Source organism: Acromyrmex echinatior, chromosome 10 (genome assembly GCF_024713525.1).
Source record: "Acromyrmex echinatior isolate Ae372 chromosome 10, ASM2471352v2, whole genome shotgun sequence".
Taxonomy (NCBI): domain Eukaryota; kingdom Metazoa; phylum Arthropoda; class Insecta; order Hymenoptera; family Formicidae; genus Acromyrmex; species Acromyrmex echinatior.
The window spans coordinates 13,615,978-13,643,681 of NC_141861.1; the positions used below are offsets into that span (position 1 = coordinate 13,615,978).

The following is a 27,704-nucleotide window of genomic DNA, read 5'->3' on the forward strand; positions in this document are numbered from 1 at the left end:
CCGGGACTCTCTCCCTCGCTCTCTCGGCCTCCTTTTGTGACATGACTTGTTCGCGGAAGGAGGAGAATGCCGCCCAGGCGCTCTCCCCGCCGACCCTAACGACGGCCGGCAGGGAAAGATCGCCCCCGATTTCATGCATCAGAACACCGCGCTCGCTTGCCCAGGCCGGGCAAGCCTCGAGTGTGTGTTGCGGTGTTCCGGTGCCCGTCGCAGTGGAAACAGCGCGCGGTCGGCTCCTTTCTTATACGACACAGGTACTCTCCGAAACAGCCGTGTTCCGTGAGCACCTGCGTCATGTGGTACGAAATATTCGTAAATATGTGGTCCGCCCCATCCCCTGCCTACCCATTCCTCCAGGCAAGGGATGATGACCTCTACGGTCCGAACGCCCATTGTTGGCGGGCTATTCTCGAGAGTGGCCCCCAGGGTTACGACCTCTCCCCCGTAGCTGAATAGCCTTCACCCTGGCGTAAGTCTCCGCCAGGGTGTCGGCCACATACAGGGTTTGTCCGAAAAGTAATAGGACTGAGTAGATTAAAAAAAATTTATTGAACCGATCGTTACAATTCTTTAAAAACTTTCAAAATATGCTCATCCTGCGTCGATACAACGCTGCCAACGAGATTTCCAAGCCTTGAAGGAGTCACGGTAGGCATTTTCCGGAATGGCCTTTAGAGCCGCGATGCAAGCTGCTTTGATCCCCTCTGCCGTCTCAAAATGCTGTTCTTTCATTGGTCTTTTCAAGAGAGGAAACAAAAAGAAGTCCGGGAGGGCCACATCTGGGCTGTAGGGCGGCTGGGGAAGTGTTGGGATGCCTACCTGGGCCAGGTAGCTGCTCACAAGAAAGGAGGTGTGAGCTGGAGCGTTGTCATGGTCTTCCAGTCGGCTGCGATGTCTATTCGGACTCGATTGACCCTTCTTTTGAGTCTCTTGAGCACCTCCACGTAAAATTTGTCCAGGAGGAACAAACTCATGGTGGGCGGTGGCCTTTGATGTCAAAAAAGACAATGAGCATCATTTTCACTTTGGATTTGCTCATTCTTGTCTTCTTTGGGCGAGGAGACGCCGGCGTGTGCCACTCGGAAGATTGCCTCTTTGTCTCGGGATCGTATTCAAATACCCAAGACTCGTCACCTGTGATTACGTTATCAAGAAAATGGGGGTCACTTTCACACATGTCCAAATTTTCTTGGCACACTTCCACTCTCCGCAACTTCTGGTCGTCCGTGAGCAGTTTCGGGACCATCTTCGCGCACACCTTGCGCATGTGCAAATGCTCCGAAACAATGTCATGAACCACAGTTTTTGGTAAATTCAATATCTGGGCCATGAAACGAATATTCAGTCGACGGTCTGAGTTCAAAAGTTCGCGCACACGAGTCACATTGTCGGCGTTCGTCGATGTTGAAGGTCTTCCAGCGCGGTTATCATCGGCGACCTCTTCCCGGCCATTCAAAAAGGCCACCGAAACACACCACTTCTTGCTAAAGTATCCTCTGGGTAAGCCTGCTTGATCATTGCAAACGTCTCCGTCGCGGACTTCCCGAGTTTAACACAGAATTTAATCGCTAACCTCTGTTCTAACGAACGCTGCATTTTCGGCTTGCACCGGTCACAAAAACACGTCACGCGCTAAAGCCTGTCCGCACTCTCCGGATGATCGGAGACAACTGAGCGACGCCCCGTCGTTCGTTAGCTTAATACCCCCTCTACCGAATCCAGTCGGCGCGCGCACGCTCCGAAGTACAGTCGCGGCAAAAAAAAATTAGTCCTATTACTTTTCGGACAAACCCTGTATTCGGCAGGGAGGGATCCCCGCGAGGACCACGACGGCCGCAGGACGATACCATTCTGTAGGCCCTACAAATTCTTAGGGCCAGCCAACGTCGCACGTTGTGCAATTTGTCCTTGATGCGGTAGCTGGCCAGAGTCTTCCCGCTTCATACTGGGGCCTCATAGTAGGCTCCAGACAGGACGGCATGCATATACGCTCGTCTGACCGACGCATTTGGACCGCGAAGGTTGGGCATGAGGCCGAACAGAGCATCCGCTCGGCCCAATCGCGGGGCCAGTCTGTCGAAATGTTCGATAAACCCCCAGCGACCATCCAAGGTGAGGCCCAGATACTTGATGTTGGGCCTCACCAGGACATGGATTTCGTCCATCATGGTGTTCGCTTGAGGGGGCATCTCTTCCCGTCATGGAAGAAAATAGCTTCCGTTTTGGCGGGGACCACCCTTAGGCCCAATTTCTTTATGGAGCCGACCACGCACACCATCGCGACGTTCGCCTTTGCGCACTGCTCTTTCCCAGGTTATCCCCGGCCATCACCAGCGTGTCGTCTACGTAATAGACGACGTGGTAGTCAGGGGGGGGGCGAGGGGCTGCACGGAGAACCGAGTCGTATGCGACGTTCCAGAATAGGGAGCCCAGCACAGACCTCTGCGGAATGCCGCACGACGTTCGTCTATCATTTGTTTCGAAACCCCCTGCAGAGGAGGCCTAAAGTATGGAATCTCCAGTTCTTTCTCCGTGACCGCGACGCGATGCCGCGGCTCCTCCCCCTCCACGAGAGCGATCCGTCTATTCCGCGTTCTAACGGGGCTGCGGGCGCTGGTCGAGCTTTCGAGACCTGACCATTCCATGGTTGAGTCATACTCTATACCCGGCGCCCCGTCCCTCCCCGACGCCGCTGTACAGCGGGAGGTCGATCCCTGTCCCTGTTCCGCTCAAGGAACATTGTGTTCCTGGAGCGGAGGAGGACCAGCTCTCTCTCGAGCTTTCGCTTCTCCTCCGCCCAGGCCCCCGTATCCGGAGCGGTCAGCGCCATCGGCCGCCAGGTCGCCATCACCCGCCCTCGTTACCACTGAGCTGAGGGCTGCGGACCACTTGGTGTAAGCCACCCACAAGTCCCTCACTATATCGCCTTTAATATTTTTCGATTTTTCGACGGCTTTAGCGATGGTTCCTAACTCGCGCATTGCCACCGCGGCAATCGCGCACAGGGGCTGCTCGTCGAACTCGAGGGCGAGTTCAACGGCCTTCTCCCTGGCTCTTCTGGCGGACGTGGAGGAAGGTTCCACTTCCGGATCTATGATGGCCCGGTGATCCCTACGCATTGTCGGGCCTTGGCCTTATCGGCCTTTTTCGCCCGGGCCTCTGCCGTGAATTTTCCGACGTGCTCGGAGTTCAGGGCCGACCTGCCTCTAGATCTCTTCGTGGACTCACCCTCGGAATTCGAGGAAACCACGAATTCGGCCGTCCTTTTACGGCCCTCCCGGCTTTCGCCTCCGAGGGACCTCAGCGAGACCGTTGCGGCCCTCGAGAGGCCATCCTCCGAGACGGCAGTCTCAGCGCGGGCCCCGACCTTTCTGCAGGCAGGGTCGGGACGCGATTTGCGAGGATTTTCGCTCGCGGTTGAGCGATCCTCCACCTCGACGCTCTTCTGCGAGCGTACTTCCTTCACGTTTTGGTGTGTTTTAATTGAAGAGATTGACATTGAAATGATGCCCACAGCCCGCAGCGGCTCCGCCAGCCAGGGTGTACCCTCGCCCCTCCCTCGGAAAACCAGGAGAGGGGGCCCCGAGTTCCCCCGGGGGGGCTGGCATATAGCTCGGGTCCCCGGAATGTGTCATCGGGGACGCTGGCCTCCAGCCTCTTACTCCCCGTGAGCGGATGTGGTGCGAGTCCACTCACGAGTTTCGGGGGTCCCTCGCCTCCGATTTCGAGAGCACCGCTGCGGGTGGCGCCACCCGGGGCGGCCCCACGGACGGTTCAGGTCACGGAAGCGGCGCCCCTTCCGGATCCTAGCCGCCGCGGCGACCAGCGATGATGTGCGCCGCCCGGTGTCCCGCTTCGGAAGGGACACCGTCGCGGAGACACCGGGCTATAGTTACTCGACGCCCCCCTCCGGCCCCGACCTCGGAATACATTCGAGCGGCCCGGAAGGGGCGGGGATCGCGCGCCCTGCCTCGGAATACGTCCGAGTGGCCGCGCGACCCCCTCCGAGAGAGATGGGTGGCTCCGCGACGGACCGAAGTCCGCGCGGCCCCATCCTCCCCTATGGACAGAGTCCGCACCTCTCGAGGCGGAAGAGGCCCCCGGTGCAATGAGCCGAAGCTCTCGGAGACCCCTTCCCCCCCAGTGGCATGAGCCAGCCCGCAGGAGCATCCAGCATACGGGCCGATCCGCCTTGCGGGAGCACCCGCTCGACACGTTCCACACCCAGGACCCGACGGGACCACCCCAACCCCTAGAGGGGAGGGGAGTGCACCATGGGACCCCGGGTGCGGTGGGGGTCGAAGCCGACATCCGCACAGGCAGGGAATAGAAATTCCCCCTAACGGTGCCGTGCCACCAGGCGATTGCAGTCAGGGCCGCCAATCCCTACCGGCACACTGGGGACCCGTCCAGAAGGGACGAGACCCCCCAGGAGTCCCTCCCACGAGGAGAGGAGACCTCCTTGGGGTGCCGGACCCGGTTATACAGACTCTCCCCCGTAAGAGAGGAGTCCGTACAGGCTGCACTTAGACCTCCGTGAGCCGCAAAGCGACCCACGAGGGAGCCCCCTCACCACGACAAGGTGGCAGCCCGCGAGGGGGACATTACAGCCCACTTTTTTTTTGTTTTTTGGTAACGGAGGGGAAATGCCTGACGCATACCCCGGGTCTCTGAGGAGAACCCGGGGTTATGTGGGGCTTGCACCCACTAAAACCCCTCCGGGTGTCCTTACCAGGCCATGGTTGAGGGGCTCCCAGGAACGCTTGAGTGAACTCTCGCGGCGCTCCCCACGCGCGCGGAGGCGCAGAGACTCCGCCACCGCCGTGCAGTCAAAGTGACTATGGAGTGGCGGCATCACGCCCCCGCGCGCAGGAGGGTTAGCTGTTACCCAGCGGCAGATCGACCCTAGGGTCAGCAATCCGCCGCCGCTTCACAGCGCCCCGCGTCCGAGACGCGGGGCTGTCGTTGACGACGGGGTAGGAGGAGGAGGGGCCACCGGCACCGCCCCCCCACAAACGCCCTCGTCGTCCTCCTCCTCGTTGCCCTCTGCTATGGGGGAAGGAGGTCGCCGCTGTTCTTGCCTCGTAGGACGGTCCCGGCGGCGGATCCGCGCGAGGGGTGGCACGGGGCGCGAGCGACCCGGCTGGAGCCGGCGCCCGCGTTGACCCCTAACGCCACCACCCCGCGCATCTCCTTCCCCTTCATCAGCACCGCCACCCGGAGGCGGCGGGGGCGGGAGAGAGCCTCGGCCTCCCGGGGCCCTCTCTCTCTGCCTTTCAGCCTCCTCCTTCTGCGACATCACCATATCGCAGAAGGAGGAGGAGGCCCTCCAAGCACTCCCTGCCAACTATCGCCCTCACGACAGCCGGCAGGGAGAGATCTCCCCCAATTTCCCGGACCAGGACACCGCGCTCGCCCGCCCAAGCCGGGCAGGCCTCCAACGTATGCTGCGCGGTGTCCCGGTCCTCGTCGCAGTGGCGACAACGAGCGGTCGGCACCCTGCCGATGCGACGCAGGTACTCCCCGAAACATCCGTGTCCGGTGAGCACCTGCGTCGCGTGGAACGATAGTCCGCCCCATCCCCTGCCGCCTACCCATTCCTCGAGGCAAGGGAGGATGGCTTCCACGGTTCGTGCACCCGTTGTCGGCGGGTCGTTTTCGAGAGTGGCGCGCCACTCTTCGAACGTGCACCCGTTGTCGGCGGGTCGTTTTCGAGAGTGGCACGCCACTCTTCGAAGACCCGCCGACGGGCGTTCCTCCTCAGTCGGTCAGCGATCCCCGGGGTTACAATTCCCCCCCGAAGCCGAATGGCCTTCACCCTGGCGAAGGTCTCCGCCAGGGCGTCGGCCATGTACTCGGTAAGGGGGATCCCCGCGAGGACCATGGCGGCCGCATACGACACCGTCCTGTAGGCCCTACAGATACGCAAGGCCAGCCGTTGTACGCTGTGCAACTTCTGTTGGATTCTGCGGCTGGCCAGAGCCTTCCCACTCCAAACCGGGGCCCCGTAAAGGGCCCAGGACGGCGTGCATATACGCCCGCCTGACCGACTCGTTCGGACCGTGAAGGTTGGGCATTAGGCCGGGCAGTGCGTCTGCTCGGCGGCCCAACCGCGGGGCTAACTCATCAAAATGTTCGACGAAGCCCCAGCGACCATCCACGGTGAGGCTCAGATACTTTATACAGGGTGGGCCATCTATTGGTACGTTTTTAAAAATGCGATCAAATGAGCATACATTGATATTTTTTATTAATTTTTTTTTGTTGTGAAGCTAAAAGTATCCGCGTCAAGAATGAAAAACGATTTCGTTCATGTGGCTCCCTCTACTGGCCAGTATACCATTCGGTCACCCCAATTATTAATGACATTTTGGACTACCTCGGCGCCAATTTCACTCAAAACAGTTGTAATATTGTTTTTCAAAGCTGGAATTGTCTCTGGATTATCCGCATAACATCGGTCTTTAACGGCACCCCACAGGAAAAAGTCCAGCGGTGTCAAATCGCAGCTACGCGCAGGCCAATTGATATCTCCTGAACGGCTGATTATGCGGTTGTTGAACTTGGTGCGCAGAAGGTCGATGGTAAGTCGGCTTGTATGGCATGTGGCGCCATCTTGTTGAAACCAAAGGTCGTCCACATTCATAGTGTCGATTTGAGGCCATAAAAAGTTGGTCAACATGGCTCTGTAGCGTTCGCCATTGACGGTAACGGCGTTTCCAGCATCATTTTCGAAGAAAAATGGGCCAATTATGCCACCACTCCAAAATCCACACCAAACTGTGACTCTTGGAGGATGCATTGGTCTCTCTACGATTGTGTGTGGCTGTTCCGAGCCCCAAATCCGGCAATTTTGCTTGTTCACATATCCGCCGAGATGGAAATGAGCTTCGTCCGAAAAGATGATTTTTCGACCAAAATCGACGTCATTATTGAGCTGGTCTATAGCCCACACAGCAAACTGATATCGAAGCGGATGGTCATTTGCTTTCAACTCCTGAGTCATCTGGATCTTGTAGGCGAATAATCCGAGGTCTTTGTGCAGTATTCTCCTCAGGCTGGTGCGACTAATGCTCAGTTGCTGCGATCGGCGTCGAGTTGAAGTCGTCGGATTCTGTCTCACACTTTGGGCCACAGCCTCAATATTCTCGGGTGTGCGCACTGTCCGAGCTCTGGGACCACTTCTGTCATCCACTAACATCCCTTTCTCACGAACTTTCCTCACCAATTTGCGTATAGCTCCTTCGGTGGGTGCTCTATCACGACCCATATTTCTTTTCAAAATTCGTACAGTTTCGGCGACACAGCACTGACTTTGAAAATAAGTTTTTAAAATTTCAAAACGCTCTTCAAGAGAAAACATGTTGTTTCGTGCCGCGGACGGTATGACTAATAAACTGTCAAAATTTCGGGTCTGTAGCTCGTTCGGTGTTGCCATACGACGAAATTCAAAAACGTACCAATAGATGGCCCACCCTGTAGGTCGTTATACCTGCTGGACGATGCGGGGAAATTGTTGGAGCGAGTCATCGCTGCCCGCATCGTCCGGCACCTGTCCCGGGATGGTCCCAATCTATCTCGCGGTCAGTATGGATTCCGGGAGGGCTTGTCGATCGATGCCGTCAGGCAAGTCAGAACCCTCTCGGAGAAGATGACCGCGAGAGGGGAAGTGGCGTTGGCGGTGTCCTGGACATCGCCAACGCTTTCAACAGCGTCCCGTGGGGCCGGGTAGTGGGGTCTATGAGGGAACACCATCTCTTGCCCCCCTACCTGGTCGCCACTGTTGAGGACTATTTCCGGGACAGGAAGCTGGAGTTCCATGACAAAATGGGACTCCAGCAGCGGAGGGACGTGTCGTGCGGCGTTCCACAGGGGTCCGTGTTGGGACCCCTATTCTGGAACGTCGCATACGACCATGTTCTCCGCGCGGCCCTACCACCCGGCTGCCACGTCGTCTGCTACGCAGACGACACGCTGGTGGTAGCCGGTGGCACGACCTGGGAGAGAGCCATGGGAACGGCGAACGTCGCAGTGGCGTGTGTGATCGGTTCCATAAAGGAGTTGGGTCTGAGGGTGGCCCCCACTAAAACGGAAGCATTGTTCTTCCACGATGGGAAGAGCGGGGTGCCCCCTCAGGCACATATTGTGGTGGACGATGTCCGCGTCCCGGTGGGGTCTACTATACAGGGTGGGCCATCTATTGGTACGTTTTTGAATTTCGTCGTATGGCAACACCGAACGAGCTACAGACCCGAAATTTTGACAGTTTATTAGTCATACCGTCCGCGGCACGAAACAACATGTTTTCTCTTGAAGAGCGTTTTGAAATTTTAAAAACTTATTTTCAAAGTCAGTGCTGTGTCGCCGAAACTGTACGAATTTTGAAAAGAAATATGGGTCGTGATAGAGCACCCACCGAAGGAGCTATACGCAAATTGGTGAGGAAAGTTCGTGAGAAAGGGATGTTAGTGGATGACAGAAGTGGTCCCAGAGCTCGGACAGTGCGCACACCCGAGAATATTGAGGCTGTGGCCCAAAGTGTGAGACAGAATCCGACGACTTCAACTCGACGCCGATCGCAGCAACTGAGCATTAGTCGCACCAGCCTGAGGAGAATACTGCACAAAGACCTCGGATTATTCGCCTACAAGATCCAGATGACTCAGGAGTTGAAAGCAAATGACCATCCGCTTCGATATCAGTTTGCTGTGTGGGCTATAGACCAGCTCAATAATGACGTCGATTTTGGTCGAAAAATCATCTTTTCGGACGAAGCTCATTTCCATCTCGGCGGATATGTGAACAAGCAAAATTGCCGGATTTGGGGCTCGGAACAGCCACACACAATCGTAGAGAGACCAATGCATCCTCCAAGAGTCACAGTTTGGTGTGGATTTTGGAGTGGTGGCATAATTGGCCCATTTTTCTTCGAAAATGATGCTGGAAACGCCGTTACCGTCAATGGCGAACGCTACAGAGCCATGTTGACCAACTTTTTATGGCCTCAAATCGACACTATGAATGTGGACGACCTTTGGTTTCAACAAGATGGCGCCACATGCCATACAAGCCGACTTACCATCGACCTTCTGCGCACCAAGTTCAACAACCGCATAATCAGCCGTTCAGGAGATGTCAATTGGCCTGCGCGTAGCTGCGATTTGACACCGCTGGACTTTTTCCTGTGGGGTGCCGTTAAAGACCGATGTTATGCGGATAATCCAGAGACAATTCCAGCTTTGAAAAACAATATTACGACTGTTTTGAGTGAAATTGGCGCCGAGGTAGTCCAAAATGTCATTAATAATTGGGGTGACCGAATGGCATACTGTAAGGCCAGTAGAGGGAGCCACATGAACGAAATCGTTTTTCATTCTTGACGCGGATACTTTTAGCTTCACAACAACAAAAAAATTAATAAAAAATATCAATGTATGCTCATTTGATCGCATTTTTAAAAACGTACCAATAGATGGCCCACCCTGTATAAGCGGAGGGACTCTCCGCCGGCTTGCCCTCCTTGCGTAGGAGGACAAGCCTGGCCCTCTTCCACGACCTGGGAAAGACGCCTTCTCTGAGGCAGCTCGTGAAGAGCCGCCTTAGATGCTCTCCAACAATGGGGGCCGCGGCGAGCCAGACCCTTCCGTGAATGCCGGAGAGTCCGGGCGCCCGCGGCCTCCCCTTAAGCCGGGTGAAGGCCTTCGTCATCTCCTCCCCGGTGACGCTCAGCTCCTCCGTCCATCCAGACGGGTGACCGGCCCTCTCGGGAATATCCCTTTCCCTGTTAGGAAAGAGGGCGGCCACCACGTCCTCCAGGAACTGAGCGCCCAGGATTTCCGTTATCGGGGGGGCCCACGGACGAAATTGCTTCGTCACAATTTTGTAGGGCCTCCCCCACGGATCCCTGTCCAGGGAGGAGACGAGGTCGCGCCATGCGTCGGCCTTCGCCCTCCTAATGGCCGCCCTAAGGGCGCTCCTTGCATCACGGAGCGCCCCGGCGGCCACTTCCATCTCTGCGTCAGTGCCCCGCCTGCTGTGGCGAGTGTACGTTCTTCGGGCAGCTACGGCGGCCCGTCGTAGCTCAGCCAACTCATCGGACCACCAGTAGACTGCCCTTCTCGCCACAGGTCGGCAGCGGGGCATCGACGCGTCGCACGCGCGCGACATGGCGTCCTCGAGCCATTCGGCCCCCTCCTCCACCGAGCGGGCCGGTTTGGGTTCCGGCCAGGTGGAGAAGAGGAGGCTCACCTCGAGGGCTCCAGCTTGCGCAGGGCCTATCGACGTTCCATCACACGTCGGCGGCGTCTTATTAACACCTCCGCGGGAGTGGACACCAGCTCCATACGGACCAGGCGATGGTCCGTAAGTTCTCCCAGGGAGCTGGCGTCCACATGCCATCCTCATATCTTGATGGCGGCCGCAGGGGTCGCCCACGTCAGGTCGATGATGGACTCCCCCCGGGCCCCCACGAAGGTGCTGGCACGGCCCCTGTTGAGAAGGACTAGGCCGTGCCGCAGCGCCCACAGCAGGGTCTTCTGTGGCCGACGGTATTTCTGCGGTGGTCACCGCCGCCGCGGGGGTCTGCCCCGTCGCTGCGGTAGTGGGGGGGCCACTGGGCTTCTGCCCCCCCCCCCTTTTACTTTTCGCCTTAGCGACGGCGCATCCGGCGCCACCGATGTGATGCCCCGATGGGCGGCCGAGCCCGCGGCACACGGGGCAGTCGACCTTACTGCGGCAATCATCGCGCCGCGTGGCCGATGCCCCCGCATCTGTAGCACGACCCGGAACGGTCAATCGTGCTCGTGCACTTCTGCTGCACGTGACCGGCCTCCAGGCATCGATAAAAATTGAATTTTTTGTAGCGTTTTTTATAAAAAGTGTCATTTTTTGCATAAATTTTGACCATATTTTGGCTTATAAAATGAGTTGTAATTGAAGATAAAAAAAATCCTTCGTTCAACGACAACAAAAACATGTCTAAAAGCAGTGTGCAAAAGCAGAAGTCGATCGGTGCAATAGTTTTTGAGAAAAACACGTTTAAAGTTTTAAAGCGGAATAAAATAGAGAAAACAATTTTTTTTTATTTACATGGAATCATCGATTCCAGGCCCATAAAGGAAAGATTCCGCTGCAGCTGCAAGATCCAATGCAACTTTTCGGTCTTGCCGAAGCTTCATTCTCGCTTCTCGGTCTGAGCTTCCGCTTTTTTCTCGGCCGTGAGAATGCGACGATTGTCCTCATTACGCGCATATTCGTGACTGACAGGTCCGAGTTTTACATCCATCGCATGAAGAAACATAAGGACAGCAGAGATTCCTTCATTGAATGTGCAACATACGCAGCAATTTCGACGGTTTTCGCACCAGGAACTATTTTTGGAGTGATCTTCCAAATAAGCTGGTTCATGCTTTCATTATTGTTTTGCGTGAAGCCGCCCAGGCACCGTTCTAAAAGCGTTTCCTTGCTGAGGTCTTCATAAATAGGCTTTATGGATGATAAAATATCACTTGATAATGGGGCATAGTCGTGCTTGAACGATGACAAAGAATTTGTAGCCGAAGCACGTTGCCAAGCGCACCATGAATTAGCTCCGCCCGGGCATTTTTCATGCTGAGGATTTTCGTCCGTTGATGGAATGGAAGTACGTTGCCCATATAGCGTTTTTCATATCTTCCACTGAATTACTATGTCTTCTTATTGCAAGTCCATAGTATACTGTTAACTTGTCAATTAGTTTTGCTGTAAGTTTTCCTTTTCCAGAAAGAATTTTTTTCATAATTTTTTTCCCGTTAACAATTATTTCTTGGACAGTTTTTTTTACTAATTCGCGTAAACGGGTACCCATTCTCTTCTGAACGTGCCCTACACATTCTTTTTTTGTTATCACTGTGATAGGAGGCTATCGATAAATAATATCTTATAATTTAACCACGTAATATAGTAAACTCTTTAATGTTGCGGATGTACGATACAATGCTCTCATGAGAAAATACAAGGATTATATAGTTAGTAAGGCGTGTCCAGAGTTGCCAAAAAAGAATATAGAGTCACGATCTCGTACTGCCATCTACCTATCTTTAAGATCGTTTCCTATTGGTCTCTGAATCCTAGTGAGATTTATGTCTGCCTGTCTACACCTATTAACATAAAAATCTTACATGTAAACAATAAAAACAACCTCTCACAATCAGCCCCCTTGGTTTTATTGATCCATGGTTGACATAAATCTCTTTACATTTTTCAGTAAAGTGGGGCCACTTAAGGGTTTAGTCAAACAATCTGCTCTCATGTTATCTTTTGGCTCATGTCTAACGAGAATGTTCTGTTCTTTCACTGTCTCTCGGATGTAATGGCATCTTCTATTCATTAGTTTAGATTTTGTTTTAAAATTTCCACCATTAGCTAGTCTGACGGCGTTCAAATTGTCGCATTTCAGTTCACACTGTATCTCATTCGATAATCCAATCTCTTGCAATAGTTTGGCAGTCCATGTAAGCTCGTTTACTCCTTCTAACATTGCCTCTAATTCACTTTCTGTGGAAGATAATGCAACTTTCTTTTGTTTCCTGCATCTCCAATGTACTAAATCTCCATTCCAATAAAGTAGGATTCCATTGAACGATTTGGCATCTTCTGTTCTGTCCCACGACGCATCGGTTTCGCATTCTAATTTTTTAATTTTTCTTTGCTTCCCAAACTGTAGTTGATAATTGATAGTTCCTTTCAAATATCGAAGAATCCTCTTCAATCCTGTCATGTGTATTGCTCTTGGGTCAGTATTGAATTGTGATAAGCAACTTAATGCGAAAGACAGATCTGGTCTGGTATGGACGCTTAGATACATCAGTCGTCCCATTAATTCTTGATAAGTTCGGACGTCAACTCTTTCGCTCTCTTTGTACTCTTCCATTTTTACGTTTAAATCCATTGGAGATCTTACGATGTTACATTCTTCCATCCCGTATAATTCAAGTAATCTTTTTATATAATTTTTCTGATCTACATACACCTTACCTTCTTCTTGAATCACTTCCATTCCGAGTACAGTTTTTGCTTCTCCGAGATCTTTAATTTCCATATACTGTTCAATCTTTTTCATGAATCCTTTTTCGAATTCATCATCGCTTGATACTGTTATCATATCATCAACGTGAATACCGCAATATACGAATCTATTTTCTTCTATTGCATAGAATAAACACGGATCTTCTTTAGAATATTTCATTCCGCATTTAATCATAATCTCTGTTAGAAATTCGTTCCAACATTTTCCGGCCTGTTTGAGATCATAAATGCTTCTTTTTAATTTATACACTTTTTCGTGGTTTGCTTGGATCCCATCTGGTAGTTCCATGTAAATCTCTTCCTTTAACTTCCCGTGTAAATATGCGGTCTTTACATCGTAAATCTTCATTTTTCTCTGTTTTTGGGCAGATATACTGAATAGCAATCTTATTGTTTCAGTTTTTACCACAGGAGCGAACGTCTCATCATAATCCACTCCAGGACGTTGTCCGCACCCTTGGGCCACCAATCGCGTTTTATATCGTCGCTGTCCATTTGGATCTTCCTTGATGTTGAATACCCATTTGCTCTTGATCACTTTCTCATTTTTAGGTCTAGTTTCAGTGTTCCATACTTCATGTTTTTCCATTGATTTTAATTCTTCAAATATTGCCCGTTTCCAATGTACCCATTCACTTGATTGTTTCGCTTCTTGAATATTCTTCGGTACTTCATTCTCCATTGTCTTCAATGCCATCTGCTTTGATTCTCTCAGACCTTCTAAGATTTCTGTATTCCCCTTCTTCCCTTTGTTCCTCTCTTATTTGTTGTTTTCGAGCTTCTATCATTTCTTTTGTAGTCCCTTTTGGTCTTCCTCTATTTTTCTTTTCCATCTGTTGTATTTCTGTTTCCATATCTTCATTCTCTGATGTGATGTCATCGCTCTCATTTTCTGAAGAGTCTCCTACAACTGCGTCTTCATATTCACTGCTTTCATCTTCTGTTCTTGCATTTTCTTCATTTTCTTCGATCCCTTCTTCTTCTCTAGTTTCTTTTTCATCTTTGTACTCTAATCCTATAACTATTAATTCTTCTTTCTTAATTTTTTTAGAATTTTCGGTATTTAATAACTCACATCCGTTCCTAGTCTCATCAAACTTTACATCACAATCAGCTTTTACTTTTCCATTTTTGGGAATGTATATTCTGTACGTATTGTTCATTGCATATCCAATAAATATTCCTTTAATAGCTTTGGGATCAAACTTCTTTCTTTGTGTTTCCTTGTTTAATAAATATGCTACGCATCCGAATCTCCTCATATATTTTACATTCGGTCTCCTACCATTCCAAATTTCATAGGGTGTCTTCCCATGCACTGATGTCTTGCTTCTATTTTTTATATGCACTGCTGTACACGCTGCTTCAGCCCAAAAAACTAGCGGCATTTCTGAGTCTGTCATCATAGTTCTTGTCATTTCTATTATTGACTTGTTAGCTCTTTCTACCACACCATTACACTGGGGTGTTCTTGCCGGGCTTAATTCGTGTTTTATTCCTTTCTGGCTGAACCATTCTTGTAAGTTCTTTCCTACGAATTCTCCTCCATTATCAGATCTGATAGCCTTTAACTTCATTCCAGTTTGATTCTCTTTCTGTAAAATTAGCTTCTTTAATTTTTCACCAGCTTCATTTTTTTCCTTTAAAAAATCGATAAATATTACTCTCAAATAGTCGTCGATAATGGTAAATATCTCTTACCGCCATATGACGACGGATTTATGGGACCTACTAGATCTATATGCCATAGTTCCATTATTGTGTTGGTTTTTCTACGTGTTAATCTGGGATGCGCTTTACGGCACATTTTTCCTTCCACGCATGTCTCACATTGACTTATCTCCTTGTCTGTTTCTTTTAATCCTGTCACTAGATCCTCTTTTTTCATTTCTTCGATGATCTTCTTGCTTGTGTGTCCGAATCTCTTATGCCAAATGTCCATTTCTTTAGTTCTCGCTGCTGTTTCATTTTTTATCACAGACGATTTGACGTAGTACGCATTCTCTTCCCTGACGGCTTTTTATCTCATCCTTGTTCCTGTAAACGATGGCTCCATATTTATGAAATTCTACTTTGTAACCATGATCGGTGATTTTTGCTACCGATAATAAATTTATATTAATGTCTGGTACACATAATACATTTTTTAACCTAATAATTTTTTAACGTATCCTATCTTTATTAAAATTCTGTTTTATTACTATTTTACCTCGACCATCTGAGGTTAGTTTTTTTCCTTCTTTGTCAGCCAAGGTAACGTCTCTTGTGTCGTCCTCTATATTATCAAATACGACTTTATTGCTTACCATATGACTTGTTGCACCTGAATCTAATAGCCATATATACCCTTCTGTCCCCTTTTTTTTTACTTCATGCTCAGGCTCTTTATTTATTTTTGTTGTACTCACGTGTGATCGATCTCTTACAGTTAATACCGCTTCATCTGTAGTTTTTAATGTACTTTCATTATATCCTTGACTACGTCCTCTTCCTCTTCCTCTTGAGATTCCTCTAAATCCTCTTCCACGTGAAACGTTTCTCTTCTGTTCTCTGCAATCAACCGCGATGTGATTGTATCCCAGGGAATTAAAGCACTTCTTCCTGTTACGACATTCGCTTGATGTGTGACCACTCATTCTGCAATTGTAGCATGTATAGTTATTTCTTGATTTATCTCTGGCTTTTCTTACATATTCTTCTTTCGATGTTTTTTCATCTTTATGTTTGTCTCTTCGTATTTCCTCTTGTTTTAACGCATATCTTATGTCATTTATGGTTAGCTCTCTCTGTGTTTCAAATATTCGTACATTCTGATCGAATTCAGATTTTAGTCCTCGTATAATATACATCCTCAATTCGTAATCCTCTATGTTTTTACCAAGTTGTCCGCATTGGTTTCTCAAAGCCTCCGCTCTATTAACGTACGCATCTACACTTTCGTCCTTATTCATTTTTAGATTTGACAATTCACTTAATGATCTCGCCTTCAACTGCTCAGTTTCCGCTGCCATATTGTTTTTAATTAGATTCCATAATTTATTTGCATCCTTTTCGTGACTGTACTTCAATAATTAAGCTTTACTCATCGTGTTTATCATGACTGTACGTGCGGCGTAGTTATCATCGTCCCATTCATTCCAGAGCCTAAATTTTTCCGCGTATCTTTCATCATCTTCTTTTGGTTTGTCTGTTGGCTTCACATTCATTACTTTTTTCCAAGGTTTCTTTGCCCTTAAAATTCCTTCTATTTTTTCGCTCCACAGGAAATAATTTGTGTCGTCAAGCGGTTCCACACAACTCAAATTCCAATTTTCAGCCATATTGAAAATGCGTCTTTTTTATGCTCAAGCAAACTCTCACGATATTCGATAGCCTCACACGGATACATTAAGCAAACCACGGACTGCTACCAATTTGTGAGGATAGGAGGCTATCGATAAATAATATCTTATAATTTAACCACGTAATATAGTAAACTCTTTAATGTTGCGGATGTACGATACAATGCTCTCATGAGAAAATACAAGGATTATATAGTTAGTAAGGCGTGTCCAGAGTTGCCAAAAAAGAATATAGAGTCACGATCTCGTACTGCCATCTACCTATCTTTAAGATCGTTTCCTATTGATCTCTGAATCCTAGTGAGATTTATGTCTGCCTGTCTACACCTATTAACATAAAAATCTTACATGTAAACAATAAAAACAACCTCTCACAATCACAACATCTTCACCATAAGGTTTTGAATTCACAACTTTAATGAAAGTTTTAGAGTCCCCGTCACCAATATAGCTTGTGTATCTTAGGCCGTATTTTTTCAAAGATCGTAGAAACATTTCAAGAATTGATGATGCTTCCATGTTACCCGCTGCTCCTTGGTGATTTGCACTGCATTCATTATTTTCTATATGCTTCGTATGTCATTCGTAATATTCTTCCGTCGTTAGTTTTTTCCCAACTTTCGCATGATTTACAATAACGAACTTTTCACGAACACATCCAAAACTTTGCCGGAATAATACCCAATCAATGTTGACACACCGTATAACGACGCAAATCCGCGACGTTTCCATGTGCCATCGCCGGATACAGTAACGTCTGTGGTATCTGTCAAGTCATTTTCCTTGCATGTTTCTTTTTTTTCTTCTTCAGCAGCTACGGAGAAAAGCTTCTCGGCAACAATCTTTACGCATTCGTGTATTTTCGTTACATAGAAGTCGTACGATGATTTATGTAAGAAAGAAGAAGCTATATCCATCAAACCACAAAATTTGTTACACCCGGCTAAACCTAATCCTAAGATCCTCATGACAAAAATAAATCTGCGATTTATTGCATACGCTTGACCAATTCGTTCAGATGATAAAATATATCGAGGATTACAGTTTTCACACTCAAGCATGATTTTAAAACCGAGACCTAATTGTGAACATTGTTTAAATGCAACTTTTCCGCCACACACTTCATTATTCACAACGTTAGAGCACTGCACAAAAGTCGACAAAGTTGAAAACACTAATAAAAAATCTATAATTGCATACTGTACATTACTATTTACTGGCACTTCAATTTCTTCTTGACTGTGCGGGAATGCACCGCGCGGAAAGATTCGAGTGAGAGAACGGCACACGGTTGATATGATACACGACAGTAAAGAGAACTCCGTTTCTTTGTAATTTAATAAAAGAATTTTCTTTAATATGCACAGTTACAAATTCAGAAAATATAATTAATTAAATATTAGGTTAACAGAATATTAAATGCGGTTACCCTTTCCAAATTGTATTTGGAATCGCGGTGATGGAAAATCTCGGCGATTTTCTCAGCACTTCTCGAAAAGATCTGTCTTATAGCGGTTTTCACTAAGCGGTTAGCACGGCGGTTTTACGAAACGATATAGTAGCGAGACTATGACTCTAAGAAGTCTAAGAAGGAGGAACGGCAAGATCGAAGCATTTATTGCTTTCGGCCTGGGCTTTCTTCTTGGGAGAAATCCAATAAAATTTTGCCACAATCGTAATTATTACGTGGCATTGGTTGTACAAAATTGATTGGCGCTTTGGATTCTTTTCTAACGACGTTCAACGTAACAGTCATGCGCGACAGAAAATCCGTACGTGGGATTGGTGACAGCGCGTGACGTATTCGTCGGAGCGCTCGCGTGCGCGAATTGAATTGTTCTAGAACTTTCGATTGTCCGTTGCCGGTGCCTGTTTGCGTGTACCGAATTGTTTTGAAAAGACTAAAGAACGACGAATCCCTGACTTTGACGAGGCTTAAGGTCAGGCTCGAGATGAAATCACGAGCTCACCTTGTGCGTGCGTTCAATAACAATTACTGTCGGTCGATCGAAAGAGTTCTTACCTTTTTTTTTTCGAATTACCGATCTCAAACATTGACTCTTCAGTTTTTTTGCCGATGTGCTCGAGAAAGGTGCTTCGTTACTTTCGGATGTTTTCGGATTAAATACTTGTTTCCGTTTTTTCGGCTTATCTTTTCGATTAGCATGTGTTTGCTTTTCTCTCGGAATTTTTTTTCGATTCATTTTACCAAAAAAAAGTAATTACAAGTAATCAGCGCAACCGTATAAACGCTCGGCTCAGCAAGCAACGCTATACTAAGGCAACGTACGAAATTTTTCCTTCTAACGATCAAATCGTGTTTCAATATGTATCGTAAACACGTCCCTCGAATACTCGGAAAAGGTACGGACACAAAAGGGTCGCCGTTTATCTGCTTCTGCGTACCTCAGATGTTCGGCGGCCGAGGTCGAATTGCCGGTTATGACGCATTCGACACGCTGCGCTTTATATTTCTTCCATTCCTACAGTTTTGCTCCGATCGACTTGTAATTTTCGGACAACATTCCTGACACTTTGTACTATTATATAAAAAAGTTTGATAAAAATGAATTTTTTGAAGTGTCAAGACCCAGATAACCCCTTAACATCATCCCGGTCGACGAAGACGGCCGCCAACTTCTCGGCAAGTTTGTCTGCCTTGCCTCGGCTCTCGGGGCCCCTCACTTCCCATATGATCGCCCCGGTGATGGCCCTCCTGGGAGATCCTCGATCCCCACATCCTTGAGGGAGATCGAGGATCTCGCTTTCCCTACCACCTCTTGGTAGGAGGCGGGTTCGGCGCAGGTCACCACGATGGCCGCCGAACTTGGCGACCTGAGTTTGGGAAGGGGAGCCTGTTTCTTACCGGAGGCTTTAGGCCCCGCGGCAGTGCTCCCCTTCTTCGCCGCTCCGCCAGCTTTCCCACCGCTCCCTTTTTTGGTTGGGGCGGGGGCCGCAGGCGCCTTGGCGCTCTTGGGCGTCGGCCGGGGCGGCGCCGCCTCGGCCTTCGCCGCCTTCTTCGCCGCCCTCGAGACGACCTGCGCCCAGGTCGCCTCGTTGTCACCCGCCACGTGCCCTCCGTCCCCAACTGTTGGGGTGATCACGGGGGGCGGCGGGTCTTTCCTCGCAGCTGGGGTGGGCACGCCAGGCGTGTTGCCACCGGCCTTAGGCGCGACCTTCGACCCCTTCTTGGCGGAGGGCTGGCCGCCCTGCTTGGCGGGAGGCTGGCCGCCCTGCTTGGTGGGTGGTCCCTTTGGTGGCGGCGCTGTCGCCGGGACCACCCCCATCCCCTTCAGGAGGCGGAGGAGGAGCCTCTCCAGGACCCTCTCGATGCGAGCGTCCTCGTCATCGCGTCGGTCGGTTTTTCCCTCCCTTTTGGAAGGGGATCTCCGACTGGCGGGCGCGACCTTGTCCGCGTCGGTCGCCAGGGGGTTAAGTTGTTTTGACACCCCCTGCAGATGAGGCCTGAAGTATGGGGACTTCAGGTCCTCCTCCGTGACCGTCACGCGCGGACGCGGCTCCTCCCCCTCCATGGGAGCTGTTCTTCCTGCTCGAGTTCTTATAGGGCTGCGGGCGCCGTCCAGGCTACCGGGACCCGACCACTCCATGGTCGAGTCCCATTCCATTTCCAGCGCCCTGTCCCTGCCGGACGTGCAGCGGGAGGTGGACCTCCACCTGTCATGCTGTGCACCGCCACCCTTGAGCGGAGGAGCACCAGCTCTTGATTGAACTGTCGCTTCTCCTTCGCCCAGTCCCTGGAGCGTTCATCCCACTGGCCGCCGTCTGCCGCCAGTTCGCCGTCGCTCGCCCTCGTTACGACAGAGCTGAGGGCCGCGGACAACTTCGCATAAGCCGTCCACAGGTCCCTTACAATGTCGCCTTTTATATTTTTTGCCTTCTCAACCACCTTGGCTATGGTCGCCAGCTCGCGCGTTGCCACGGCGGCAAAGCGGTTGATCATCAAACTCGAGGGCGAGCTCGACGGCCCTGTCCCTTGCTTTCCGTGCGACGAGGAGGATGGTGTCACCTCGGAGTCAAGTATCGCCTGGTGGTCCTTCCTAAGCTGACGGGCCTTGGCCTTGTCAGCTTTTTTAGCCCTGGCCTCCGCCGTAAACTTTCCGGCGTGGTCCGGGTTCAGGGCCGGCCTCCCACGTGATCTCTTTGTGGACTCTCCCCCGGAATCCGAGGAGGAGTCCACAAAGTCCGCTGCTCGCTTGCGGCTCTCTCTGCTCTCACCTCCGAGGGACCCCAACGAGACCGTGGATCCGGCTCTCGAAAGGGCGCCCTCAAAAGTGGCCGCCTCAGCGCGCGCCCCGACCTTGCTGCATGCAGGGTCGGGACGCGACTTGCGAGGGTTCTCATTCGTGACAGAGCGAACCTCCGCCTCTACGCTCTGACAGAGCGTGTGTCCTCCTCGTTTTGGTTTTGTTTTGAAAGAATGTCCATTGAGTTAATGCCCACGCCCCGCAGCGGCTCCGCCAACCAGGGTGTACCCTCACCTCTCCCCCGAAAATTCAGGAGAGGAGGCCCCGAGTTCCCCCGGGGGGGCTGGCATATGGCTCGGGTCCCCGGAATGTGTCATCGCACACTGGCCTCCGGCCTCTTAGTCCCCGTGAGCGGATGACCCACTCACGAGTTTCGGGGGTCCGTCGCCTCCGATTTCGAGGGCACCGCTGCGGGTGGCGCCACCCGGGGCGGCTCCACGGGACGGTTCAGATCACGGAAGCGACGCCCCTTCCGGACCCTAGCCGCCGCGGCGACCAGTGATAATGTGCGCCGCTCGGTGTCCCGCTTCGGAAGGGCCGTCGCGGAGACACCGGGCACAACTACTCGTCGCCACCCCCCGGTCCCGACCTCGGAATACGTCCGAGCGGCCCCGAGGGGGCGGAGATCGCGCACCCTGCCTCGGAATACATCCGAGCGGCCGCGCGACCCCCTGCTTCGAGAGAGACGGGTGGTTCCGCGACAGACCGAAGTCCGCGCGGCCCCGTCCGCACCTCTCGAGGCGGGAGGAGCCCCCGGTGCAATGAGCCGAAGCTCTCGGAGACCCCACCCACCCAGTGGCATGAGCCAGCCCGCAGCCAGGAGCACCCAGCATATGGGTCGGCTCGCCTGTGGGAGCATCCGCGTCGACCCTTTCGCACGTAGAACTCCGAGGGAACCACCCCACCCCACAGGGAGGAGAGGAGGGGGCCCACGGGGGTCCACGCGCAGTGTGGGTGGAAACCCCACTTCACGCACGGGAAGGGAGCAATCCTCCCCCTGACGGTGCCGTGCCACCGGGCGATTGAAGTCAGGGCCGCCAATCCCTACCGGCACAATGGGGACCCATCCCGAAGGGACGACACTCCCAGGAGTCCCTCCCACGAGGAGAGGAGCCCCCTTGGGGTGACGGACCCGGTGTACAGATTCTCCCCGTAAGGAAGGAGTCCGTACAGGCTGCTCTTAGACCCCCACGTTCCGCAAGCAACCCGTGGAGGAGCCCTCTCACCACAAGATGGCAGCCCGCGAGAGGGACATTACAGCCCACTTTTTTTTTTTTTTTGATAACGGAGGGGAAATGCCTGACGCATACCCCGGGCCTCGGGGGGAGAGCTCGGGATTATGTGGGGTTTGCATCCACTAAAACCCCTCCGGGTGTCCTTACCAGGCCATAGTTGAGGGGCTCCTAGGAACGCGTGCAGCATACTTCTGGGAGTCCCTATGGCCAGTCGGCTTTGTTTGGCCGATATTCTTTCCCGCCCGGGGTTTCGTCAGAGACGAACCCGGACGTTGCAAGGCACTGACTGCCCCATTCGGGCGTTAGGGGGGACACCACCCCCGCGCCCGCCGCCCCGTTTGTTGTTGGAGGGCGGAAGTTGGAGATCCCGGCCCCCGCCAGGATCCCCAGTCCCCCAAGGGGCGCCAATCTTGAGAGTTTGACACCCCTCATGCCTTGGCGGCAAGAGACTCTCGCGGCGCACCTTCCGCGCGCGGCGATGCAGAGCTACCGGTCCGGGCGCGCATTCGACGCGGCCGGGGGATGATGAGCCATTACACCCCGCGCGCAGGGGGGTCATCTATTATCCGGCGGCGGTGCGACCCTGGGGTCGGCAGTCCGCCGCCGCGTCACTGCGCCCCGCGTCCGACACGCGGGGCCGTCAGTGATAGTGGGGGTGGGGGTGCGGGTGGCCCCTGCCCCCTCTCGCACGTCTCCATCGTTCTCCTCCTCTGTCTCTTCCATTATAGGGAGAGGAGGTCGCCGCCGTTCTCGCCACGTGGGGCGGTCTCGGCGGCGAGTATGTGCGAGCGGCCCGGGGCGCGAGCGACCCGGCTGAAGCCGGCGCCCGCGTTGTCCCCCAACACCATTATCTCGCCCATCTCCCCCCTCCCCCCTTCGTCGCCTTCGCCGCCCGAGGGCGATGGAGGAGGGTCACGGCCACCCGGGGCCCGCTCTCTCGTCCTTTCTGCCTCCTCCTTCTGCGACATCACCCGTTCGCAGAAGGAGGAGAACGCCTTCCATGCACTCTCCCTGCCGACTATCGCCCTGACGACAGCCGGTAAGGAGAGATCTCCCCCTATCTCCTGGACCAAGACACCGCGCTCGGCCGCCCATGTCGGGCAGGCTTCGAGCGTATGCTGCGCGGTGTCCCGGTCTCCGTCGCAGTGGTGACAGCATGCGGTCGGCTCCTTACCAATTCGACACAGGTACTCCCCGAAACATCCGTGTCCGGTGAGCACCTGCGTCGCGTGAAACGACAGTCCGCCCCATCCCCTGCCTACCCATTCCTCTAGGCAGGGGAGGATGGCCTCCACAGTCCGGACGCCCGTTGTCGGTGGATTGTTCTCGAGAGTGGAGCGCCACTCTACAAAGACCCGCCGACGAGAGTTCCCTTTCAATCGGTCTACGGTCCCCGGGGTTACGATCCCTCCCCGCAGCCGAATGGCCTTCACCCTGGCGTAGGTCTCCGCCAGGGCGTCGGCCACGTATTCGGCGGGGGATCCCCGCGAGGACAATGGCGACACCGTCCTATAGGCCCTGCAGATTCTAAGGGCCAGCCGCCGTTGCACGCTGTGCAACCTCTCCTGTATACGGCGGCTGGCCAGGGCCATCTCGCTCCATACCGGGGCCCCGTAAAAGGCCCCGGACAGGATGGCGTGCATGTACGCACGCCTGACCGACTCGTTCGGACCGCGAAGGTTGGGCATGAGACCGAGCAGAGCGTCTGCCCGGCGGCCCAATCGCGGGTCTAGTCCGTCAAAGTGCTCGACGAAGCCCCAGCGACCATCCAGAGTGAGGCCCAGATATTTGATAGTGGGCCCCACTGGACACGGACGTCGTCCACCACGATATGCGCCTGAGGGGGCACCTCGCTCTTCCCGTTGTGGAAGAATATTGCCTCCGTTTTTGCGGGGGCCACCCTCAGGCCCAACTCCTTAATGGAGCCGACCACACTCCACTGCGACGTTCGCCACGATTACTGCCCTTTCCCAGGTCGTGCCACCGGTTACCACCAGCGTGTCGTCCGCGTAGCAGACGACGTGGCAGCCGGGTGGTAGGGCCGCGCGGAGAACATAGTCGTATGCGACGTTCCAAAGTAGGGGGCCCAACACGGACCCCTGCCGCACGACGTTTCCCTCCGCTGCTGGAGTCCCGTTTTATCGTGGAACTCCAGCTGCCTGTCCCGGAAGTAGTCCTCCATAACGGCGACTAGGTAGGGGGGGCAAGAGGTGGTGTTCTCTCATTGCCCCCACTACCCGGCCCCATGGGACGCTGTTGAAGGCGTTGGCGATGTCGAGGGACACCGTCAACGCCACCTCCCCATCCGCGGTCACCTGCTTCGAGAGGGATCGAACCTGCCTGATGGCGTCGATTGTCGACAACCCCTCCCGAAAGCCGTACTGACCGCGGGATAGGTTAGGACTATCCCGGGACAAGTGCCGGACGATGCGGTCAGCGATGATGCGCTCCAGCAATTTTCCCGCATCGTCCAGCAGGCAAATCGGCCTATAGGCGGAGGGACTCTCCGCCGGCTTGCCCTCCTTGCGTAGGAGGACAAGCCTGGCCCTCTTCCACGACCTGGGAAATATACCTTCTCTGAAGCAGCTAGTGTAAAACTGCCTCAGGCGATCTCCAACGATGGGAGCCGCGGCGAGCCACACCCTTCCGTGAACGCCGGAGGGTCCGGGCGCCCGCGGCCTCCCTCTCAGTCGGGCGAATGCCCTCTCCATCTCCCCCCCGGTGACGCTCAGTTCGTCCGTCCAGCTGGACGGTGGGCCGGTCCTCTCAGGGATGTCCCTCTCCCTTACGGGAAAGAGGGCGGCCACGACGTCCTCTAGGAACTGAGCATCCAGGGTTTCCGTTATCGGGGAGGCCCACGGACGAAGTGTCTTCGTCACTATCTTGTAGGGCTTCCCCCACGGGTCCCTGTCTAGGGAGGAGAGGAGCTCTCGCCATGCGTCGGCTTTCGCTTTTCTTATGACCGCCCTGAGGGCGCTCCTTGCGTCTCGGAGCGCCCCGGCGGCCACTTCTACCTCTGCGTCTGTGCCCCGCCGCCTGCGGCGAGTATACGTTCGTCTGGCAGCCACGGTGGCCCGTCGTAGCTCAGCTAACTTCTCCGACCACCAGTAGGCTGCCCTTTTCGCCGCGGGACGGCAGCGGGGCATCGACGCGTCGCATGCGCGCGACATGGCATCCCCGAGCCATTCGGCCTCCTCCTCCACCGTGCAGGCCGGGTTACCTTCCGGCCAGGTGGAGGAGAGGAGGCTCACCTCGAGGCGTCCGGGGTCCATCTTTCGCAGGGCCCATCGACGTTCCGTCTCTTGTCGGCGGCCTCTTCGTGACACCTTCGCGGGGTGGACACCAGCTCCATACGGATCAAGCGGTGATCCGTCAATTGTCCCAGGGAGCCGGCGTTCACGTGCCATCCTCGGATCTTAATGGCTGCCGCGGGGGTCGCCCACGTCAGATCGACGATGGACTCCCCCCGGACCCCCACGAAGGTGCTGGCACGGTCTCTATTGAGTAGAACGAGAGTGTGCCTCGCCGCCCACAGCAGGGTGCTGTCGCCTCTGGCGTCGGTGGATGGGCAGCCCCACTCCAACGCGTGGGCATTGAAGTCCCCACCCACCAGTATCGGCTTGGGGGAGTGTGGGTGTATATGCTCTCCCAGAAACTCCAGGGCGTCCTCGTATTCCCTCCTCGTTAGGCGAGGAGAGAAGTAGCACCTCACTACGTCGATGGGTCCCCATTCTACCAGCGTGAACCCCTCCCCCGCCGATATGGGAATCATCGGCGGGGTGTCGCGCGCGTGCTGGCTGACCACCGCTATCCGGCCCAGAGAGTCCCCCGCCCAATTGGGGTGACTTTCCGGGATTCGGTAGGGGTCTGCGGCGATGGCCAGCCCTCCCCCCCACTCGGCGAGGCACTGCATCAGGATGCTTTGCACGACGGCCATTTCAACGTCAGCCACTATTACGGCTGACGTTGCCTCCGCGGAGGTCGTCGCCGCCGCGGGGGGCTGCCCCGCGACGGCAGTGGGGGGGGGCCACTGGGCTTCTGCCCCCCCTTCCTTCCCCTGGCTTTACCGGCAGCGCATCCGGCACCGCCGATGCCCCGAGGGGCGGCCGAGTGCACGGCATGCGGGGCAATCGGCCTTGCCGCGGCAGTCACGCGCCACGTGGCCGATGCCCCCACATCGATAGCACAGTCCGGAACGGTCCACGGTGCTTAGACACTTCTGCTGGACATGTCCAGCCTCCAAGCACCGGTAACATTGCATGTTCCGGGCCGGCAAGAGAGTTACCCTGCAGCTCGACCATCCCACTCTTATTTTAGAGGCGGCCACCAGTTGCTTGGCCGCCTCTATGGGGCACCGCATCCAGCAAGTGCCCAAACTATTGGGGGCCCTGTTGACAGCTCCCACCTTGAACTCCGGTGGGAGCCGCTCACAGGGCCAACTCCTTGGCAACCTCTATGGGGGTTGCCGAGTCGTCGAGCCCGGAGACCCGCACCTCAGCAGTCTTCGACGGACGGGAGACTTTGACATCATCTCGTTCCGCAAAGACGGCCGACAGCTTCTCCGCAAGCTTTGGCGCGGCACTCCTGGCCCCGGACCTCCCAAATCAGGGTCCCCGTTATGGCCCTCCTGGGTCGGAGATCCTCGATCCCCACATCTTTGAGGGAAATCGAGGATCTTGCCTTCCCCACCACCTCTTGATAGTTGGTGGGGTCAGCGCACGTGATCACTATGGCCGCCGAGCTTAGCGACCTCAGCTTAGGAAGGGGAGCCTTTTTGCCGGAAGCTTGAGGCCTCGCGGCACTACTCCCCTTCCTGACCGTCCCGCCCGCTTTCCCACCGCTCCCCTTTTTGTTGGAAGCGTGGGTCACGGGCGCGTTGGCGCTCTTCGCGCTCTTGGGCGCCGGCCGTGGCGGTGCCGACTCGGTCTTCGCCGCCTTGGCGGCCGCCTTTTTCGCGGCCCTTGAGACGACCTGCGCCCAGGTCGCCTCATTCGCGTCCGCCACGCGCTCTCCGTCCCCAGATGTTGGAGGGATCGAAGGAGGAGGCGGGTCCCTCTCCGCGGCGGAGGTGGGCACGCCAGGCGCGTTGCCACTGGCCTTAGGAGGGACCTTCGCCTTCTTTGCGGAGGGCTGGCCGCCTGGTTTGACAGGGGGCTGTCCGCCCTGCTTAGCGGGTAGTCCCTTTGGTGACGGCGCCGTCGCCGGGACCACCCCCATTCCCCTCAGGAGGCGGAGGAAGAGCCTTTCGAGGACCCTTTCGATACGGCCGTTCTCGTCGTCCCTTCCGTCGGACTTCCCCTTCTTTTTAGAAGGGGATCTCTTCCCGGCCCCCTGGCGACCCTGTCCGCGACGGTCGCCAGGGGGTTGAGTTGTTTTGACACCCCCTGGAGAGGAAGCCTGAAGTATGGGGGTCCTCCTCCGTGACCGTCACGCGCGGTCGCGGCTCCTCCCCCTCCGTGGGAACAGTTCTTCCCCTCGTCCTAATTGGGCTGCGAGCGCCGGCCAGGCTACCGGGACCCGACCACACCATGGTCGAGTCCCATTCCATTCTCCGGCGCCCTGTCCCTGCCGGACGTGCAGCGGGAGGTGGACTTCCCCCTGTCGTGCTCCAGGACCGCCACCCTTGAGCGGAGGAGCACCAGCTCTTGATTGAGCTGACGTTTCTCCTCCGCCCAGGCCCTGGAGCTATCATCAAGGTGCCGATCGTCTTCGGCCGGCATGTCGGCATTGCCCGACTTCGCCATAACAGAGCTTAGGGCTGCGGACAGCTTCGAGAAAGCTGCCCACAGATCCCTAAC

General features: G+C 53.9%; 3 protein-coding genes and 1 pseudogene across 3 annotated transcripts; all 4 read right to left on the reverse strand.

The window, feature by feature from the left end:
* Positions 1–591: 591 nt before the first annotated feature.
* LOC147908408 (histone-lysine N-methyltransferase SETMAR-like) lies at positions 592–1,944 on the reverse strand. The gene is made up of 3 exons (XM_087410111.1): positions 1,893–1,944; positions 1,121–1,539; positions 592–987 (listed from the first exon to the last, which is right to left on the reverse strand). Exons 1-3 carry the CDS (start codon positions 1,942–1,944, stop codon positions 592–594), a joined length of 867 nt encoding a protein of 288 aa, XP_087266237.1.
* Positions 1,945–10,694: 8,750 nt separating this feature from the next.
* LOC147908409 (uncharacterized) lies at positions 10,695–17,525 on the reverse strand (annotated as a pseudogene).
* Positions 17,526–22,628: 5,103 nt separating this feature from the next.
* LOC147908410 (uncharacterized) lies at positions 22,629–23,498 on the reverse strand. Its single transcript, XM_087410112.1, has one exon. It carries the CDS (start codon positions 23,496–23,498, stop codon positions 22,629–22,631), a length of 870 nt encoding a protein of 289 aa, XP_087266238.1.
* A 1,655-nt stretch (positions 23,499–25,153) lies between these two features.
* On the reverse strand, positions 25,154–25,843 carry LOC147908411 (uncharacterized). Its single transcript, XM_087410113.1, has one exon. The coding sequence runs from the start codon at positions 25,841–25,843 to the stop codon at positions 25,154–25,156; it is 690 nt and encodes a 229-aa protein (XP_087266239.1).
* Positions 25,844–27,704: the final 1,861 nt, after the last annotated feature.

Bases quoted from the DNA above. Each gene is read 5' to 3' on its own strand.
- LOC147908408 (XM_087410111.1), bottom strand. From the start codon at position 1,944: ATGAAGCGGGAAGACTCTGGCCAGCTACCGCATCAAGGACAAATTGCA. The intron at 1,540-1,892 runs GTGCGACGTTGG...AAACTCGGGAAG, and splicing joins TCAAGGACAAATTGCACAAC to TCCGCGACGGAGACGTTTGC. The intron at 988-1,120 runs GTATTTGAATAC...TTGACATCAAAG, and splicing joins TCACAGGTGACGAGTCTTGG to GCCACCGCCCACCATGAGTT.
- LOC147908410 (XM_087410112.1), bottom strand. From the start codon at position 23,498: ATGGCCCTGGCCAGCCGCCGTATACAGGAGAGGTTGCACAGCGTGCAA.
- LOC147908411 (XM_087410113.1), bottom strand. From the start codon at position 25,843: ATGGCCGTCGTGCAAAGCATCCTGATGCAGTGCCTCGCCGAGTGGGGG.